The sequence below is a fragment of the Botrytis fragariae genome (genome assembly GCF_013461495.1).
Source record: "Botrytis fragariae strain BVB16 chromosome Unknown tig00000045, whole genome shotgun sequence".
NCBI lineage: Eukaryota > Fungi > Ascomycota > Leotiomycetes > Helotiales > Sclerotiniaceae > Botrytis > Botrytis fragariae.
This window is the reverse complement of record NW_023500991.1, coordinates 1,736,776-1,755,819: the sequence shown is the minus strand read 5'-3', so window position 1 is coordinate 1,755,819 and position 19,044 is coordinate 1,736,776. Positions and strand designations below refer to the sequence as shown.

The 19,044-nt window shown below is 43.3% G+C and overlaps 5 protein-coding genes across 5 annotated transcripts; 4 read left to right on the top strand and 1 right to left on the bottom strand.

Annotated features, from left to right (window-relative positions):
• Window positions 1–332: 332 nt before the first annotated feature.
• Window positions 333–3,753, top strand: Bfra_003725 (putative ras guanyl-nucleotide exchange factor protein; the record flags this gene model as incomplete). Its single annotated transcript, XM_037334131.1, has 5 exons — window positions 333–836; window positions 922–1,246; window positions 1,302–1,517; window positions 1,725–3,589; window positions 3,661–3,753. The coding sequence occupies 5 exons, from the start codon at window positions 333–335 to the stop codon at window positions 3,751–3,753; spliced, it is 3,003 nt and encodes a 1,000-aa protein (XP_037194218.1).
• A 3,201-nt stretch (window positions 3,754–6,954) lies between these two features.
• Bfra_003724 (putative arginine-trna-protein transferase 1 protein) lies at window positions 6,955–8,430 on the bottom strand (the record flags this gene model as incomplete). The annotated part of the gene is made up of 2 exons (XM_037334130.1): window positions 6,955–8,168; window positions 8,373–8,430. 2 exons carry the CDS (start codon window positions 8,428–8,430, stop codon window positions 6,955–6,957), a joined length of 1,272 nt encoding a protein of 423 aa, XP_037194217.1.
• A 3,333-nt stretch (window positions 8,431–11,763) lies between these two features.
• Window positions 11,764–12,359, top strand: Bfra_003723 (putative nudix family protein; the record flags this gene model as incomplete). The annotated part of the gene is made up of 2 exons (XM_037334129.1): window positions 11,764–11,812; window positions 11,935–12,359. The coding sequence occupies 2 exons, from the start codon at window positions 11,764–11,766 to the stop codon at window positions 12,357–12,359; spliced, it is 474 nt and encodes a 157-aa protein (XP_037194216.1).
• A 1,309-nt stretch (window positions 12,360–13,668) lies between these two features.
• On the top strand, window positions 13,669–14,452 carry Bfra_003722 (putative lsm domain-containing protein; the record flags this gene model as incomplete). Its single annotated transcript, XM_037334128.1, has 3 exons — window positions 13,669–13,813; window positions 13,976–14,044; window positions 14,121–14,452. 3 exons carry the CDS (start codon window positions 13,669–13,671, stop codon window positions 14,450–14,452), a joined length of 546 nt encoding a protein of 181 aa, XP_037194215.1.
• Window positions 14,453–16,681: 2,229 nt separating this feature from the next.
• Window positions 16,682–18,533, top strand: Bfra_003721 (uncharacterized protein; the record flags this gene model as incomplete). Its single annotated transcript, XM_037334127.1, has 3 exons — window positions 16,682–17,386; window positions 17,649–17,947; window positions 18,008–18,533. 3 exons carry the CDS (start codon window positions 16,682–16,684, stop codon window positions 18,531–18,533), a joined length of 1,530 nt encoding a protein of 509 aa, XP_037194214.1.
• Between the last annotated feature and the right edge of the window lie 511 nt (window positions 18,534–19,044).

The window sequence follows — 19,044 nt, the reverse complement described above, 5'->3', positions numbered from 1 at the left end:
TAATCATGTTCTGGCATTTAATACCATAAAATCAAATTAGAAAATCCTTGATCCTCCCTTGATCCCCACAGCATGTAACAAACCGCAAAATCAACATTGCTGCCACTTACCGACAAACCTTGACAGGGAAAAGGTCTCAAACCCTCTCAATCTTGTGCTACGGAGTTACCCAAGGAAAGGGATTAAGGGTTTGATTATTATTAAATTACTGCACAGTTTCTTGGGTCCGGAAAGATACGATACGATTCGATTCGATACAGATACACGGGGAACGACGGGTACTTACTGCACCACACCCAGCAGCACACTAAGATATATTTCTAATACCCACCATGGATCAAATTGGTGCAGGTGGTTTCCCAGCGCGCACTACTTCAAAAAGATCCAAATCCTCAACTCCTTTGCGAACGGATTCACGACGATTTCCGCGTAGCTCTCGAACTTTATCTGTTTCCCCTCCATCTGTCGGCGCTTCTGAAACTTTTGGTCTGCGTTCACGTCCTGGATTGGGCCCGCGAACGTCCTCGGCACCATTTGTCCCTCTTAGTAGCGGTGGTAATAATGGTAGTATAGATCCGCCGAGATTTTCGACTACGATAGAGGACGATACAGAAGAAGCATTGGACCTTCATGCGCGAAGTTATCGAGATTCTGTCGCATCCATCAAAGACGATCCTTTCTTCAGAAATTATCAATCACCACATTCGGTCTCTTTAGCAAGAGAATTGAGGTCTGTAACATACTCTGATCGATCGCACGATGACGACGTACTCAAAAATCCACCGCCGCGATCCAACAAAAGACCTTCCGTAGAAAATTCAGCCAGTCCAATACCAGTATGTGATACTCAATCTACACTGACTCCCTCCTGCGAAACTCTTTGAACCAATTGACTAACTGGTTTCTTCTTCTTCTATTCAGCCTCAATCTAGGAGCGGAATGTCAGACATAAATATTGCAGTGATTGGGAGTAATGGTGTGGGAAAGAGCACTTTGATACAGCGAGCATTGGGTTTACGATCATTGCCAACTTCCGTCACATCGAGTCTTCGCATGACAGTTGATGAGGTGGGATACATAGTCAGTCTGTTTGAGCTGGATCTCGAATCGTTTGATATAATACCTGATCGTCGCATACAATGGCCAAAACAAATAAACGGACATATCGTCCCACGAATGGATGGTGCACTATTACTATACGATGTCATGAATCGGGAGAGTATTGCAGAATTACCCCAGACTTTAAGTGAGTTCAGTCCCCGCAGTGAAGCCGGCTTGGGAGAAAAACTGATTGTTTCAAGATGCATTGGTGAATTCGGGTCTTCCTACCATCCTCGTCTCATGTAAATGCGACAACCCTGAACACACTCGTCAACTTAATGTCGATAGCCTCGAAACAGCATGTATGTCATGTGTAGAATCTGTCAAAACTGCAGCAAATGTTCCTGAAAGTGCAAGACTTTGTCTTTCTTCTATGCTTCGAGCCGTTATGGCAAATCGAAGCAATAATCACAATAGTAAGTCAATGGTAATTTTACAGCAATCTATATGTGGTGTGGCACCCTTAATTATACTTTGCTGTTTGAGTCATCTCGCATCGTTTGAACAATCCTAGTCAAACTGTTTACATTAAAAGTCCTCTGCTATCCGGTGTTAGTGTACCGGGTCAAACGTTGATGTTCACTGTTCCTCCTCGTGAGAATCCTTACTCATCAAATATTCAGAAGATATTCCTTCAATACAACCTCAAGGTACTCGCCGTCGAGCAACCTCCTCTGCCAATATTGAGAAGTTATCCGAACCCACCGTTCCTCGACCTTTGAGTCAGCAATCTAAGCATAGTCGTGCTAGTTCAGAATTTTCTATCGGCCGAGCTCTTCCTTCCCCGCCATTGGCTGGTCGATCTAACGGCCGAACAAATTTGTCACACCAAATCATGCTTCCTGACCCACATGACGCTCCCCCTCTTTCTGCTCATCCAGCTTTCCGAAGTGAAAATCACCTGGACAATTCCGGCGCTAGCCCCAGGTTACCCCTAGGACCAAAGGTACATTCAGCCCTCTCACCTAGCACAACTGGAATCATTGACACTAACATCTCATCCGACGTTGAGGAATTGGATTCAGACTCTTCATACCGATACTCCGATGACATACCACTTCTCCAGCGTAGTGACGATACTTTCTTCGACAAACCTGCTAAAGTGGCCGGCGTCACTTTTGATGATCTTGTCGATCGACTCCTTGGGCAACACATGACAAAAGCCGACGTCAACTTCTCGGAAATCTTTCTCTGTCTTTACAGGAAATTTGCAGCTCCTGGTGAACTCTTCGATGCAATATTGAACAGATTAACTCGTTTGGGAGAGGACAAAAATATCCATTATTTAACACGAACAACAACTCAGCTTCGGATAATTAGCGTGGTAGCTAAATGGGTATCGGGATATCCGGGTGACTTTGCAAGTCTCTCAACAAGCCGAAAGCTAGATGGGTTCATAAACCAATTAGCTTCGGATCCGGTCTTTGCTGCCGCCGCGCAGGAGATGCGGACTCAACTACAATCTCGTGTAGTGGAGGATGACGATACAGGCTGGGCTAGGACAGATGCCGATGTTGATAATGAACAAGCTAATGAATCAGCCCCCGTTTCTCCTACGACCACAAGGGCCGATTCCAAAGGAGGGTATGAAACGGATGTGACTACATTAGCACCAGAAGACGACTCTAGTGACATGGAACTAAAAGGGTCTAGGGGGGAATCTCTATTCTCGGCTCGAACGTCTCAACCGGACTTCAGTGCACCTGCGTTTCTTGCGGTCGAAGACTACGAGAAAGAGGCTGCAAAATTGACACCCAAAGGCATCCTACCATTATCTAAAGACAGATATCACATGTTCATGGAAATATCAAATGCCGACCTTGCTGATGAAATGACCAGGATAGACTGGGTTATGTTTTCTTCCATACGTCTTCGGGATTTGGTTCGACATGTTAGCCTCTCACTCAATCAGAAGGAAAAATGTAAAAGTCTTGCCAATGTGAATCGCATGATAAATCATTTCAACCATATTGCAAAATGGGTTGCTAATATGATTCTGATGCGAGATAAAGCCAAACACAGAGCACAGATATTAGAGAAGTTCATGAACATAGCCCTGAGGCTGCGCCAGCTGAATAATTATAATGGTCTTGCAGCTGTTCTTGCAGGAATCAATGGAACCGCTATACATCGCCTTACTCAGACTCGGAACCTGGTTCCTGCAGATGTTCAAAAGCGCTTTGCTCGTCTGGTCCTGTTGATGGGTACACAAAAGAGTCATTTCGCATACCGTTTGGCTTGGGAGAACTCTCCACTGCCTCGTATTCCTTTTATCCCATTGACTCGACGTGATCTTGTCTCGGCTGAGGAAGGAAGTCGAACTTTTGTTGGAGCAAATGGAGAGAGGATCAACTGGAAGAAATTTGAGGTTTTGTCCGAGGTCATCTTACCCATTATGAAGAGTCAAACTGAACCATATCCAAAACTTATCTATAATGATAAGGTGAGGGAACTCATTCTGGATTGTCTCATTCCTACAGATGATGAGGTTCGTATTCTATTCCTTTTAAGCCACCTTCACAACGGCCAATAATAACATGGAAACTAACCCTCAACTAGGATATTTACCAACGAAGTCTCCAAGTAGAGTCGGCATCTGGAGCCGCAGAACCCGTGAAAAAGAAGTTTCCGTGGTTCTCGAAGGATAAATAAAGAGTATATTATTGTTGAACATACATATGGGATAAGGATAAGTGATTTGGGCACCTGCTACATAGGTATTATTGCATTGCGATTTTGGTTCTAGTCCTGCTGGCTGAAAAAGCAAAGAGAGCATTGAGCGTTCGGCGTGTTGTATTTTGGGTTATTTGTTGTTGTTGTTATTTCTAAGGACATACCCCTTCCTTCTTAAATGAAAGTCGAGCAATGAATATGATGTTTTGTCAGATTTCCGGGAGATGAGACGATTTTGCATGGTTGTGAACTTGTGAATGTATTGGAAATGTGGTGAGATGTGAAGAGGTGTGTTTCGATGGATATAGATGTGCATGTTATTCTTGTGGGGAAGACTGCGATGCTTGGGAGCTGCAGATAGGGTAGCACGCAAGCGCGTGGATCGAGACTGAGAGCCTCATTTATCTATATATCGGTTTTGGGGCAGGTTTGTTCGTGGTGAAAATGGTGGGGTTGAGAGCCTAATGGCACAGGAAGATACAATATGCTATGCAGACATGTTGGAACTCTGCCAATGATCCTTTGTAATCACAAGGTTGCGCTGAACACTAACCCGGACTAGCGACCACACAATCCCATTCCAGCATCTTTCAAGGACGAGTGAAAGGGATCAAGGCCCCTCTAAGCTTTGTTAATTAGGCTGCGCGTTTAACGCATCTCGTAATGTACAATTGCAATACGAATGCTGTGTTTCGCAGGACGGAGTGGTGCATTTTTCATGTGGCGCGTATGTCGCACGATTCGTCATGGTAGTTGTGCAAAGATGTGGCAGAAGGCTCGCCATTTTCAAGCACCTCCTTGCGCCTCAATTCGCATCCAGATTCCAGTCTATCGAAAGTACAGGATCCGGATAATTCATCATGAAGTTCTGTAATTGTTTGCCCCGTAGATTTCAGATAAAGATTCGGGCTCGATCGGATGCTCGAGCGCTTGAGTTCATTGAGAATGAAGCTGTTGATGGGCCTTCTCATATGCTTCGATTCTTTGTACCTCCAGATATAGAATCGATGGACTGAAATGGCATTTTCCAAAAATGATAAGTATTTTGCATTGGCATCACCTTCAACAATAATCGAGCTCTGGAACTCTGTTGGCTGGACTCTTCAGGCAACATTAGAATGTCATTTTACACTTGCGTTCATGTCCTTTTCACACGATAATCAAACTGTTGGTTCTTCGTTTGCGAGATGGCGCGGTTCGATTTGGGGATCTGGCAGTATGAATCCTTTAGGAGGATTGAGAATCCCTTTTGAAGAGTTGAAAGACTGTCGATTTCTAGACCATTGGAAATAGGATAGCATGTCAGGCTAGTGAGGGGACTACCCAGCTTCGCGATTCTATTGTGTGGACTGTGAGGCAAATTTTGAAGTGTTCAAGAAGTGCTGTATCACAACTCTCGAGATATCATCAGTGGTGACTTTGTGGGATCTACAGGAGTCACCATTGAACTTTGAAAGCACGGGTCCAGGGTTGGATTCTCAGGTCTTCACGAACAGAGCGGATTAGACTTTTTGATGCCAAGACCGGGGCTCACATCGAGTTACGTAAAGGGCTACCGCCTCCGTATCTGTGACGACCATGACTACCTTGTATTTCCACTTGACAGCAGAATTCTAGAACTAGGTTCTTGGCACGGTGATATTCATCTTTGGGATACTGCAACTGCCTTGGAACGTTTGACACCATCTTTGGAGTCCTCGACGGATGTAGTAGTAGCAATGTCTCAGATGGCCAAATAGCAGCATTCGTTTCGAATGTTAACGCGGGAGATCTCTGGTGTCTTGTCAGAACTCACCATTCTACATAGGTCCATATACAGAATCTAACACATCTTTCTAAATCGTTCTGCGCAATGGCTTGATCATCGATGGCAACATCGTAGTGACTGGCTCTCTTTGCCATATGAAGCGCAAGGTCAGAATGACATGGTGCAAGCAGTTGCATTCTCATCTGATAGTCGAATACTGTATCATGTAATATGCTGTATAAATCTGGACCTACCACCTGGGGTGACACAGAAACAGAACATTCAGTGTGGACTCTGCAGCAGACCTTTGACACAAGGGGCGACGGGAAGAAGCCACTTCTTTCTCAAACCCACAAATACTTTCAAACAAATAAAGGACTTCTGTGGATTGATGCCCTTTCCACAGGTGATGCATCGCCCAAGCGAACCGACTCGAGGATTGCCCTGATCAAGAGCTTCGTTGTGCATGGGACGGGGCTACCAGATGCGAGGGAACAATCCAGCTCCCGTGCGAATATAGTCCGCTCTACTCGAATATCTACGATAATACTCTCGTTGTGTCATGACGCGGCAGGGCCACATGTATGCAACGCACATGATCCTTTACGCCATGGAATTAAGGAATGGGTGAACAGACAAACGAACGAACGAACGAACGAACGAATAGTGTGATGTGCAGTGATTTTCTGGCTGGTATTTGGAAGAATGGGATAAGATCCCCCCCCCCCTTCTCTCTTTTTCTCTCTCCTAGAACAAATTCTAATATTTAGGTTTAGGCACCACATTTTGAATGAAAAATAAAGAATGAAAAATAAAATAGAATAAAAAAGATTTATCAAAATTTCTGAACGTTAAAAAAATATATATATGTATTCTAAACCCAACTTCTCTCTTGATCCCATGTCTCCCTTCTCTCCCTTTCATTTATTCCTCTCTACTCTATCCAGCATGGTGAAAGAAAACACCCCCTCAAACTTCCCCTCTTCTTCTCATCTTCTTCTCATCCCGAGAAAGGAAAATGGTTCGAAAAATGACATGATTATATATTCTTCGATTTTCCCCCTTGATGAATGAACAGATGTTTCTTTTACCAAGCTCGATTCTATATTCTTTTATGAACCGTGTTTTTTGAATTCCAGATATGATAACTCGGACTGTTGGTTCCTCTCTCTCTCTCTCTCGCTATTTTGTGTTACTTTAGTTCGTTGTATAATTTGTAGGAGGTACATGGAAAATGAAACAGATGAGTTAAGAACGTAACATAACATAACGAACGCAAAGGTTGTGTACCCAAAATTGGGGATGTTTGAAATGTGAGTACTATCAATGCGTTATATTCTCATGTAATTCTTTCTTTCCCATTGATCTACCATCTAATCCATTCTCCTCGCCCCTTCTTACAATACACAAACGCTTCGCCCCTCTACAACCCCTCATCGAAAATAAACCACCATTTCCCCCGCTAGCCTCACCCCCACCGCGCTAACCAACTCTGCAATAATCCCCTTTATACTATCCACATCCCCTACACTATCACTCTCCCAGCTCACCAGCTCATGCGTCTCGCGCACACTTTGACTGATGCGGATTTTAACATGATCGAGTGGGGATTTTGTTAGAATGTCTGATTTAGAAAGGAGACCCGGCATAGATGTTTCGAAGATGGGTTTACTATCTGCGTTGTAGAGAGCCGATGAATCTTCGTCCGGTGTGTTGTTTGAATCCGAGTTTTGTCTTGGAGATTCTGAGAGTTCAGAAGCTGTTTGAGTCTCGCTGACATATTTCCTGTCGTCAAATTGTCCCCTCAGATGTTCATCAAAGAGTATCCAATTGTACGTTTCCGGATCTAGAATATATTGAGGACTGTAATCCCCTTTATATCTCATTTTCACACAACTGTGAATGTAGAACCCTGCATACCAATATTGATATCCCTCTTCTTTTGCTAGTGCAATTTCTCGCACTGCGCCTAATTTTCCAAAGCCATGAGAATGTACCGATTCGTGATACATGAAGTAGACTGCGCTGACGCATTTAGGGAGGAGATCTAGGACTCCTACGGCGATCAAATTTCCATCAAGACGGTAACATTGGTGGTAAGAACCTAGATGTTTGGTTTTGCCGTCGATGGTTGTGGTGCTTCGTGGTAAAGGGGAAGAGCAGAGAAAATTTTGGAACCCTCCTTTACTTATCCTGTCAGGAGGTTCATGATGAACAATTCGTTGATAATTTCTAAAAAGAGCGTATTTTTCCTCTGTAAACTCATCTGTTTCCAACGTAACAGTAAAAGCATGTGCTGGTTCTGGTGGTGTCTTGACCTTTTGCTTTTCCCCTTCATGAATTCTTTCCTCGAGATCAAAGTCCGTGTTACGTTTCTTAGCTTGCTCGCGTGATTTGGGATATAATCTTGCTGCTTCTTTTGTATATGTATCTCCGAGGACATACTTGTTGAAACGATTTACGACTTGCCGTTGATCTTTTGTCGCACGAAATTGGTGGGAATCTAGACGGATGGTATACTGTGGACAACATGATTTTCGAAGATCAGGTTTATAGAGAAGGGTACCTGAACGTCTCCATCCTCGATCGAGAAGTCCTTGATAAAATTCTGGTTGGAGTGTTTGGGTTCTGGCGTAGTACGAATAACCTAAAGATAAAAACAGATGAATGAATGACCTCTGCACGTTGTGAAAGCTTGAAGGAAACCTTTGAGCAATGAACTTAGCTATTCAACAATATTGACTATATGAAAGGAAGTAATTTCCTCATTAAAAGAAGCACACGTGATAAAGACATATGGTATTGCCAAGAATACAGATTTGTAGGTAGGTAATGAGAATATGTAACTAACTGCCTGAATCATTGTGACAATATCCACAACTATTGTTACTGTAGCCTAGAAATCGCATGAATCAAGTCAGCAAATCGATAACAATTTTATCATATTGATTTCTTCCGAAAGATACTGAAATCTGCAGTGTCATCTGCTACAATACAAATCCGGTGATGATAATTTAGAATTTCAATGTGAGACCGGGGAAGAGGGATTGTATGATTCCTTTGCAATGATGGTGATGATTGCGGAATGGTAACACTTGTATGACGATAAGTTTTGAATTTCCGGTTCAGCCGTGTTTCTGGGAACTGAATGAACATGATGAACATGATGAACAGGATGAACAGGATGAACAGGATGATGTGGGGTTGTTAAACCACATGAGAGGAGATGGTGATTGTGACCAATAACTACCAAGGTATCTCATCAAATTCCCCGTGATATTTTTGGACTGTATACAATGTAGTACTACTACGCAGCATCTCAGTAGATATGATTCATTCGTATATTTGTACAATATACAGCATGCAGGGGGACAAATACCAAGAAGAAGATGGCATTGGAAGGAAATCTGGTAAGGAAGGAAAGAATATGATGAGAATCCAAAACGAATTACCATCGAGCCATTTACCCACGAGGTCAATTTATTGGCCAATGATGAATACCAGAATCCAAAATGGGATTTCTTTCTGATTCTCTGGTTCTCCAATAACAAACGTTAAAACTTACCAAGGGGCGAGAGAAGCGAGACTGGGGTTTGCATGATGTGGAAACAGCCCAAGGTGACAAGGCCGATATTGGCTGTGAGATGATGGTGATGATGATGGTGCGGTTGTTGTTCTTGTTGTATGGAAACGGACGGGTAGATAATTCGCCGGATTGAAGTGGGAGTGAGTGCAGATGAGAGTGGGAGTGAGAGTGAGAGACAGAGTGAGAGTCGGTAGTGGAATCAGGAGTAGAGTAAAGAGTGGGAGTTGTTAGTTGGGTTTGTGTTGTCAAGCCCGCGCTCAAGAAAAGATCGTGAGAGCTCGAGACTAGAATGGAGTTTGACTTGGTAAGTTAATTATTCCAATAAGTTCCAATCCATATCAATAAAATTGTGTACAACAATCGAACAGTCAAAGCATGAAAAGATAGATTTTTGAGTTGGCGGGGGAATGACATACATTTTTTGATACTCAGATATTGTAATTTGTATGTAGGAGCATGTGGTTCTGCACTCTGTTCTGTACTCTCCGTCGAACCAATTATGAGGATTGGTGAATTTGATATGCTGACTTTGTTTTTGACGGAAAAACAGGTCCGGTGCCGATGCCGATGCTGGTGCTGATGCCGGTATGTATGTATGTATGTACTGTACTGTACTGTACTGGTTGCGGCTGTTGCGGCTCGATCTATCTAGGTGTTGCTTATTCCATGGGCTTGCAGGCAATTCGATGCTAGTAAAGAAAGTAAGTGATCGGTCGGTTGAACGATTGTAGATGAGAATAAGTGAGTACGTTGTATGATACTCAGATGGACAAACAGGGTACAATTTACCCACCTAGGTATCTACAGAGTAGTGTCTAGCGTAGAATTAACAAGGTGTATATTCCCTAGCGATAATCCCTTTTGCCCCTAATCATTGTGGCAGTGATTCCTTTGACGGGTATCAATAGTTTGTACTTTCTAGTCGCCAGCTGGAGAGAAGATCAGGAGACGAGACATACGATCGTTATCGATCACCATACAGACAAGGAAAAGTGCCTCGAAAGTGCCTACCTCCCCAGTTAAGATATTCACCTGCGTGGTGGATGTGATGATACATGTATCAACATTACAACGGCTCGGTAAACCCCCACTCAGTCTTGGAATGAAAGAATAAGCAAATTAGGAATCGTCGTTTGAGATTCCCGAATGATACGATATGTAGTAAAGAGATATATTGCCGGTTAGATACATTGCCGGTTATCGAGATTGAAGCTTTTTGATGCAAATAAGATAGGACAGGACAGGACAGGTTAGAATTCAATGTAGCGATAGGCAGGTTGTACTGGGTGGTTATTGATCTCAAGGTTTATATTGAAACGCCACTCATCATTTACAGCTTCTAGATCGTGCTACCCATTCACACCTGGCTGGAATTCACCGTCACCAAGCTCCATTAGATTCTTTTGCCAAGTTTACGGAGCAGTTGACGCATCCAATTTCCATGCTTAGATAAAACCAGGAGGATATTACAACCGTCTACCTTCTTGCTACCCACGCCTTGGTTTATAATGGTAATGCTATCCAGATAGGTAAGGTAAACTCGAAATATATCAAGGATGATTCATTGTCAAGTTCACACATACATAGTCATACTTCTTGCTGTAATTCTTGCTTCATTCTCAACCACGATCAACCAATGACCTAGGTAGAGATGAACAATTCTCCTTTGAGGTGTTGATCTATTTTAGTTATATATATACACACACACATATATATACATATATACATATAATTAAAAAATCTACAAATGTGACTCCAGTGCCGATATTGGGAAAAAAGGCACGAGACACGGAACTATCTAGGTATATTGTAATATCATATCAAGAACATGTATCCCAAGCAAGCTAGAGGCTAGCCCTTCTTTTCTCCCTCCTGCTCTCTCTTTGACGGTTTGACGGTTTGACCTCTCCTTCTCCGTTTACTCCGAACCTTTTCTTTCATACAAAGTTGGAAATATTTTAAAATTAATTAGGTTAGTGAGAAAAACGAGTGGATGTTTTATTGTTGTAGCAAGCCTTGCCGTAACTCGTACTGTACTTACTTTGCTTTTCTGGACTTTGATTTGAGTAGTGGTAACCCCTTCACATCACATCACCTCACTTCACTTCACTACCTCACCTGCACTTTCAAAATCAGCCAGTACTTTCCAATTGGAGTCCAGTCAGTCATTATTTAGAATTCTTCAAAGAAGACTGACTCTATTCTACACACACACACACACATCCCGTACACATACATACATACACACGCATACACACTCATAAACTTATAACCCCTTTCTCCTTCTTCTTCGTCTTCGTCCTCGTCCTCGCCCTCCTCCTCTTCTTCAAAATTCAAATTGTCTGATACATTTGCAACACATAATGACAATCAATTAAATTGCAATTTGATTCAATATTGTCTCTGAATTCTGACAAGATCCAATCAAATTTTCGATTTGATATTGAAATCTACCTCCCAGCCTACTACAAGATAACATGCACGATTGCGCTTCTTGATCCTTTTTTAAGAAAAAAAAAAAGTTACAGTAGCCTACTCAACTCCCTCCCGCAGCCGAACTTTATCTCAACGAACTCTTAATTATTTGATTTACAACAACGAATTGTGCTTCCTGCACTGTGCATCAGCACCCTACAGGTGAAGCATCACCTTCATCATGGCAACAGGCCTTCCCATGGAATCTCGTACTGGGAGAAATAACCAACGTACGTTTTGCAATTCCTCTATGACATTTGGCGCATTCGTACCTTTTACCTCTTACCTTTGACATTCTCCTACTTCCACATCCGGAATGTTCATAGGCTTACATCCTCCTTTTGGAATACAGGTTATGGCCCAGAAGGAGAAAGACTCGTTGCGGGAGTTGTCCCTTTGAACGAAGCAAAAACTCACGTCCTCCTTATACAATCTACACGTCGGAACGCATGGGTTTTACCCAAAGGTGGATGGGAGACTGATGAAGAATGCATTCAAGCAGCACAACGTGAAGCATGGGAGGAGGCAGGAATAGTTTGTACCGTCGATTATGATTTGGGTCAAATCACCGAAACCAGAACTGCCAAACAAATCTCGAAAAATGCACCCAAAGCACTTTACCAATTCTTCCAAGTCACCGTTACAAGCGAAGAGACAGAATGGCCAGAGAGGCATAAGAGGAATCGAAAGTGGGCGACATATTCAGAGGCAAAACAGGATCTTCAAGAGCGTCCAGAATTATTACAGGCTCTTGAACGTTGTACCATTCAACGGTAGCCTTGGGGGCCCGGTGTTTATTCTCCAACAATTCGCTGTAGTAGAACGGTCGAAGAGACAACGATACACACAGTACACAGTACACGACGATACAGAAAAGATATTCCTTTCCATCCGATCGAGTCGGGACTGAGCAATAATAAGTTTTTGAGATCGGACGTACCGTATACACACCAGTTGCAGTGTTAATTCAACGAGTTATGGATACCGGGTTCCGTTGAAAAAATAAGTAAAAAAGATATTTTGAGGATTTTATTTTTGGGTTGGTTGGTTGGTTTTCTTCAAGAAAATTGCTGCTTTACTCTTCTTTTTTCGTCTGCACTAGATGGCAAAATAAAGTCGGATCTAATGCAGTGTGTTCTCATCACTCACATGTTGTTCTATGGTCATTTTTCTCTATTGAACATCATATATTTACCTACTTTGAGGTTTTTCGACACCTTCATTGTTACATATCTCCCAAAAAGCGCCATGACATATCACATTTTGAGATCTTCATTGAAGTACTTGAGTGCTAACTTGCACTATTCTTGCTATATCTAATGAAGTGGACAGTGTTTATACTAATAACAGTCCATGGAAATTTCTATTAACATTGGGAACAAAAAAAAAACAAAGGGAAAGGAGGAAGGGTTGATTCGAGATCGAATAATATATATATAGAGAAATAAAGAGCAATATCATTACCAACCTTGACTTAGCACTGGAGGAGTAATAGCATCTTGAATGCGGAATTCTAGGGAACAAGTACTTACATTATTGTCATCAAAAATTAGGGAGAGATCATTAGCATTAAGATCCAAGGAGGGATACAGAGATATACAATAGTCAGGACTTTCTGATGTCTTCAAGAGCAATGTCCTTCATAGCATTTCTTCTTTCCCCTTTCCAAAATAACTATGATAGGGAAAGAGCATACACAGGTAGGTACCAGTATCATATTTCATTCAAGTAATAAGTTCGGGGGCTTTCACTTTGCAAGTTTAGATAGGAACAATAAATAGACACCACAACATTCCAAACAAGGCCGTTATTCAATTCATCCTGATATCAAATTGTAAAACCCAGATCCATTTTCCCAAGACGTCTTTTCTTTACCCCAACTTTGACAGTGCGTGCCTATCAACCAATTGGTCACTCTCTATCACCACAACCATTGAATCTTCTACTTCCACTTCATCCAACCAAACTATTCATCTTGTCCACGAACCTCAACTTTTGGAGATTTTTATCGTCCACTCGCGGAATGGATTGGTTGAAACTCTCACTATTACGATAATCGATTTTTTACCTTTAAGATACCGACTAGATGGATCAACAACCGACATATCAAGGCCCAGAAGGAGGGGCTGAGATGCCAGCTCTAGGAGCTGGTATAATACCTCCTCCACCGAATCAGCAACTCCCGGCGCAAATGTTTACGACTGCTGCGCAATTGCTTGACTTGACTGATAGTAAGATTTCCCGATCTGCGAAGCCATGTTGGAAATACTGGTTGTGTTATGGCTACTTGCATGGAGTCTCCTAGTGGTAGATCTATGGCTTGAGAAGATGCACACACAGCCTTTTGACGATAGATACATACATATACTAACCAAAATCTTTTCACTCTACAGAGAAACTTATGATCTCCCTCCGCGATGGCAGGAAACTTATTGGAATACTCCGAAGTTGGGATCAGTTCGGTATATACCCATTTCCTATCATCCAGCCCCATCACATCGTATTACATCACATTACTCACTAAACATTTCACTACAGCAAACATCGTCCTCCAATCTACCGTCGAACGGATATTCATTGCGCCTCCCCCTCCCTCCTCACCTCAAGGTGCAACGCGGCCTGGTCTCTACGCCGATATACCCCGCGGACTGTTTCTCGTGCGCGGCGAGAATGTATTGTTGCTGGGCGAAATAGATTTGGATAAAGATGATGAGGCCCCGCCAGGATATGAGAAAGCGGATGCGGAGGTGGTGCATAAGTTGGATAAGGAGAGGAGGGCGATGGAGGCGAAGAGGGATAAAAATCGTTTGAAGAAGTTGGCAGAATTAGGATTTGAGGGGGAGAATTCGGGAGAGGCCATATTTGGATGAGTTGGGCGAGGGGGAGAGAGGGGGGAATGGGTGGATTAGAGAGGGTTGAGGTAAGGAAGGGGGGGGTATGAGGCAGGTGATAGGGAATGAGTTCGAGATGGAATGGGACAGGAGATCAGAGATGTGGTTACAAAAATCTTAAGGCCGAATATTGTGAAAGGCTAGCTGGCGATTTCTATCAGTCAGTTGTGGTAGATCTATGACAGATTAAACCACAGGAAACATAATTTTTCCTTCTCTCCTAATTGTTTGGCCCTTTTTACGATTTACTTGTGTGAGTATAGCGTTTTTAGAGAAACTAACGAAAGACCTTACACATGAATCACGACGCGTTAGAGAGCAAGGATCTCTTCATCCTAAAAAATGAACTTTAATTTTTGAGCTTTGGACTTTTGGGAGATCTTAAATGCAAATGTCGAACGGAGGATGGGGAGAAGAGTGGAGGATCGAGGATAGAGCAAATCACTAAATCGAAGTCGAAATCGAAATAGGAATAGGTGTATCGGCTGAAGTCTCCCGTTTAATGCATAGAGAGTATGAGAAACTCAATATCCGAAATCGAAGGGAATGGTTAAAGGGTGGAATGATAGATAGATAGATTGGCAGGTAGGTGTGAATGAATGGACGGAGGGACGGGTGGATATATGGATATCCGAAATTCATGATTATGCTCATTCTATACTTTAAAGATTGAACTTGTGTAATTAAAATCATGGTATGTATTAGAGAGTAGAGAATCTAGATTGAGTGGTGATTAGTAGGTATGCTGTTGTATACTTAAGTATACCAGAATTGGCTAGCTAGTCTTCTTGCATACAGTGATTCTTATTGAGAAATTAACCAAGTACCTATAGATCGATCGGTGCCTCTATTGAAATATGAAAAAGTGTTACTTCGGACAATCAAGTGGATGAAGAATTATACGATAAATTCTCCGTTCCCCGTAAGGCGTAAGGCGTGGGAGAAAAGGAAGAATATCGGTACACTAGAAGATTTCAAATGCTTCTCTTTGAAATAACGGTTGTTTGCGATGGTGAATGCATACATTGCATAGCAGATATTTTACTTGAGTTCGGACAGTCCGGTTGGAAAGTTCGTGGTATATGCTGGACTTGACACAAGACTATCTAGATTGGATAGATTGGAAACACGTGCTAATTGACAATTATCCATGAGAGTGGTTTCGCGAACGCGTCATGAATTCGTCGGGTTCTTGGGATTCTCCTATTTTTCCGAATCGCTTACGGATCACGAGATGCTGTGGGTGTCTTGTCTGTTCTGTTCTGTCTATCGATCTATGCATCAATCACATAACATTCTTTCTTCACACGCTGATGATGTGATAATGAATTAGACCATATTTGGAATTTAGAAAACTCTCAACGTTTTTTCTCTCCTTCCTCGCTTTCTAGATTCCTTCTAGACTGTTTTACCTTATCCACCGAGCGCAAATCTTGAGATGAAATTTGTAAATCATGCGCGGGCTGCGCGGGGACAGGGATCCGCACGCTTGGGAATTCATGCACAATAACCGTTTGAGTAATGAATTGGGGGAGAAGGAGGATTGGCATTATGGATGAGAGGGGGGGAGCGAGCAAGTTCCTAGTTATGTGCGTGTCACTTGGGACGGTTTGGGAAGGAGGATGGATGCTCGATGGAAGTTTGTTGGTGGAGGTTGGGTGGGGAGAAAGAGCATGAGGAGGTAATTTCAAAGGGATATGAAGTACTATTGATTTTTGAGGAAAGTTTTGGAAAGTTTGACGCGCTTGGTTTGGAGATGAAATGAGGGACGTTGGGATGGTAGCGGTGGATGCGATGGAGAGTGGTGGATGGAGCGATGACGAAATTGGCTCTTGGGAGTTCTTATGAAGGGAGACGTTCGCACCTTTTTTTCCTATTTCTTTTTCTTCGAAGAGTTGTCTTTAGTAGCTGTCATTAAGAAGATTGTCTTTTCGATACCCAGATACCCAGATTCTATTCACTTCTTCGGACTACGACATCATCTCGAGTCTTTATTACTTTTGCAATCTTCGACAAGAAACAGACAAGCGCACTTCATCCCCATCCTCATAATCACATAATCCCACACACTACACCCGCAGCATTCACGCTCCGGGCCCTCGGAAATCTTTCAAAATCTTTCACTCACACCCCCGTCAGAGACCGCACATAACCTGTCGTCTTCTCTCCATTCGTCCCCGCAGTTCTCGCTCTCGAACAAATTCAAACATGTCTTCTACTCCTACAACCACCGGACCGATCCCGGCTCCCACAAATACTGTTAATCCTCTCCCCACTACACCTGCTGAGGCTGCCGCAGGAGCCGAACCAGCTGCTTCAGGAACAGCATTGGATTTGCACACACAAACGGAAGATGCAGCAAAGGAATACAAGAATGCGCAGAAGGCTGAGAAGGCTTACGCGCAGAAGAAGAAGTGCATGACTGCGAGAAAGGATTGGTATGATTGTAAAGTACATTTTGCAGCTGGAGTGCAGGGGTTTAGAGAGGGAGGCAAATGTGTTGGACGGGTTGTTAAGGCCGGACCGGCTTTGGCAATGGAGAAAGTTAAGGGGGGGAAGGGCCAAGGGGTCAAGACTGTGGATAGTGGTGTCTCGGGGGAGAGTATCATGGTGGAGAAGGAGAATGCTAATAAGAAGAGTGGTAATGGTGGTGTGAAAGCAAAGGTGATGGGGTTGAAAGAGAAACTTTTGGCAATGAAGGAGAAGAGGGCGATGGAGAAACAGGCAAAAGCTGATGAGAAAGCTGCCATCGCCACTCCCACTGCAAGCGGAGCTGTAGCAGCAACACCAGCAGCAGAAGCTACACCTGTTGTTCCCGCTGCTCCCGCTGCTCCCGTCGCTCCTGTCGCAGCAACCCCAGTCCCAAGTCCAACACAGACCAAACAGGAAAAAAAGAGAATGACTCTGGATCAGGTGAGACATCGAATTCTTTCCTACCGTCACTCGCGTTTTTGTTCCACGTCATCGGAAGATGATGACGAAGAGGTGAACGTCGCGCCTCGAATTGCAGGTTGGATGACCTATTTTCTACCCTTTCACTTACTCCTCTTCTCCTTATCTTTACCCTCTCACACATTCGACTTTGCTTTGAGGGTCTTGGATTCGGAGATGGATGGATAAACATTCTGTACGATTTCTAGACAAAGAAGAATAGCATACTGATTGAAGACAATAGAGAATCCAACAAGAAGAAGCCAAAGCGCTCGCGCGTCAGGAAGCGGAAGCCTCCGCGGCAAACGCTTCAGCTACGACAGGAGAAATCCCAGTCGTGGCTCCAATCCAAACTCCAGCGCAACCTCAAGGGCTAACTCCAATCCAAACCACGCAAACATCAACATCGTTGGCGAACCCCCCGCAATTGCCTCCCAAGACACAGTTGAGCCCCCCGGATCCCCAACGAAGGGGACCATGGAGCCGATTCACGAGGACGGGGAGACGGGAGCCCTGCCCTTGGCGAGCGGGATACAGGGGCCGGTGGAAACGCAGAATTCTGGGGTAGTTGGGGGAGGAGCACCGGCAGGACAATAAGCGAAGGGGGAGATGGGGCGGCGAGGGATTGAAAGCCAGAGTGGCGGTTATGGTGCGAGGAAGATTGAGAGGAGGTGATGCGCGCGCGCCTGCTTTTCCATGGTTTACCGCGCACTATGCAGATGAGAGTGAGGATTCGAGCGAGGAGGAAAAGAAAAAAGAGAAGAAAATCAATGCGAAAATGGGAATGAAAACGAAAACGAAAACAGGAACAGCAACAGGAGCAAAAGAATCAACGCGAGCACGAATTATGGGACATTTTTCCAGGACGAAAAAAACTGATGCAGGAATGAATTATAACGAGAAGAGATTTCGCAGACCCGGGAAGTTGGCGACGTTGCGCTTGAGATGGAGTCTGTTTGTGTCGAAAGTGAGGGATAGGGCGAGTGATGCGTTGGGATGGGTTGGGGTGTTGATTATGGATTTCTTGGGGAGGGTGAGTGAAGTGGGAGAGGGAATGAGGAAGAAGATTGGTGGGAAGAAGGGGAAGAAGGAGAAGAAGGTTAGGTTTTCGAGGAGAGCATTTTTCTAAGGGGGTGTGATTGGTGGGGTGGAGGTCATGTGTTGTGGGTTTATGAGTTTTTTGATGGTTTGATGGTTTGATGTTTTCATGATTTTTATGTTTATGTTTATGTTTGTGTTTACGAGTTGTTATAGTTTTGCTTTTCTTTTTTGGATTTTCACGAGTTCTCTTCTTCATCATTCATGTTAATGTTTCATGATTACGAGTACGAGTATGAGTATGGTATTTCGTTTGGTTTGATTTTGGTTCTGATTATTTATCTTTCTTTCTTTTGATATCCATTATTTTGTAGTATTTTAAGTCTTTTTATTTTCGCTTTTTCGAAAGGGTAATTTGGGTAACTTAAATCAATATAGATAGAATTACAGTATAGTTTGTATTTTGATATTACTGGTTTTCTTCCTGATTGTGATTGTGATTGTGATTGTGATTGTAACTGCGTAGATCAAAAGCTTTCCCGGAAGGGAGGAATTGTTTTCATGCAGTAGGTAAATTTGTATGTGAGCATGGGAATGCATTT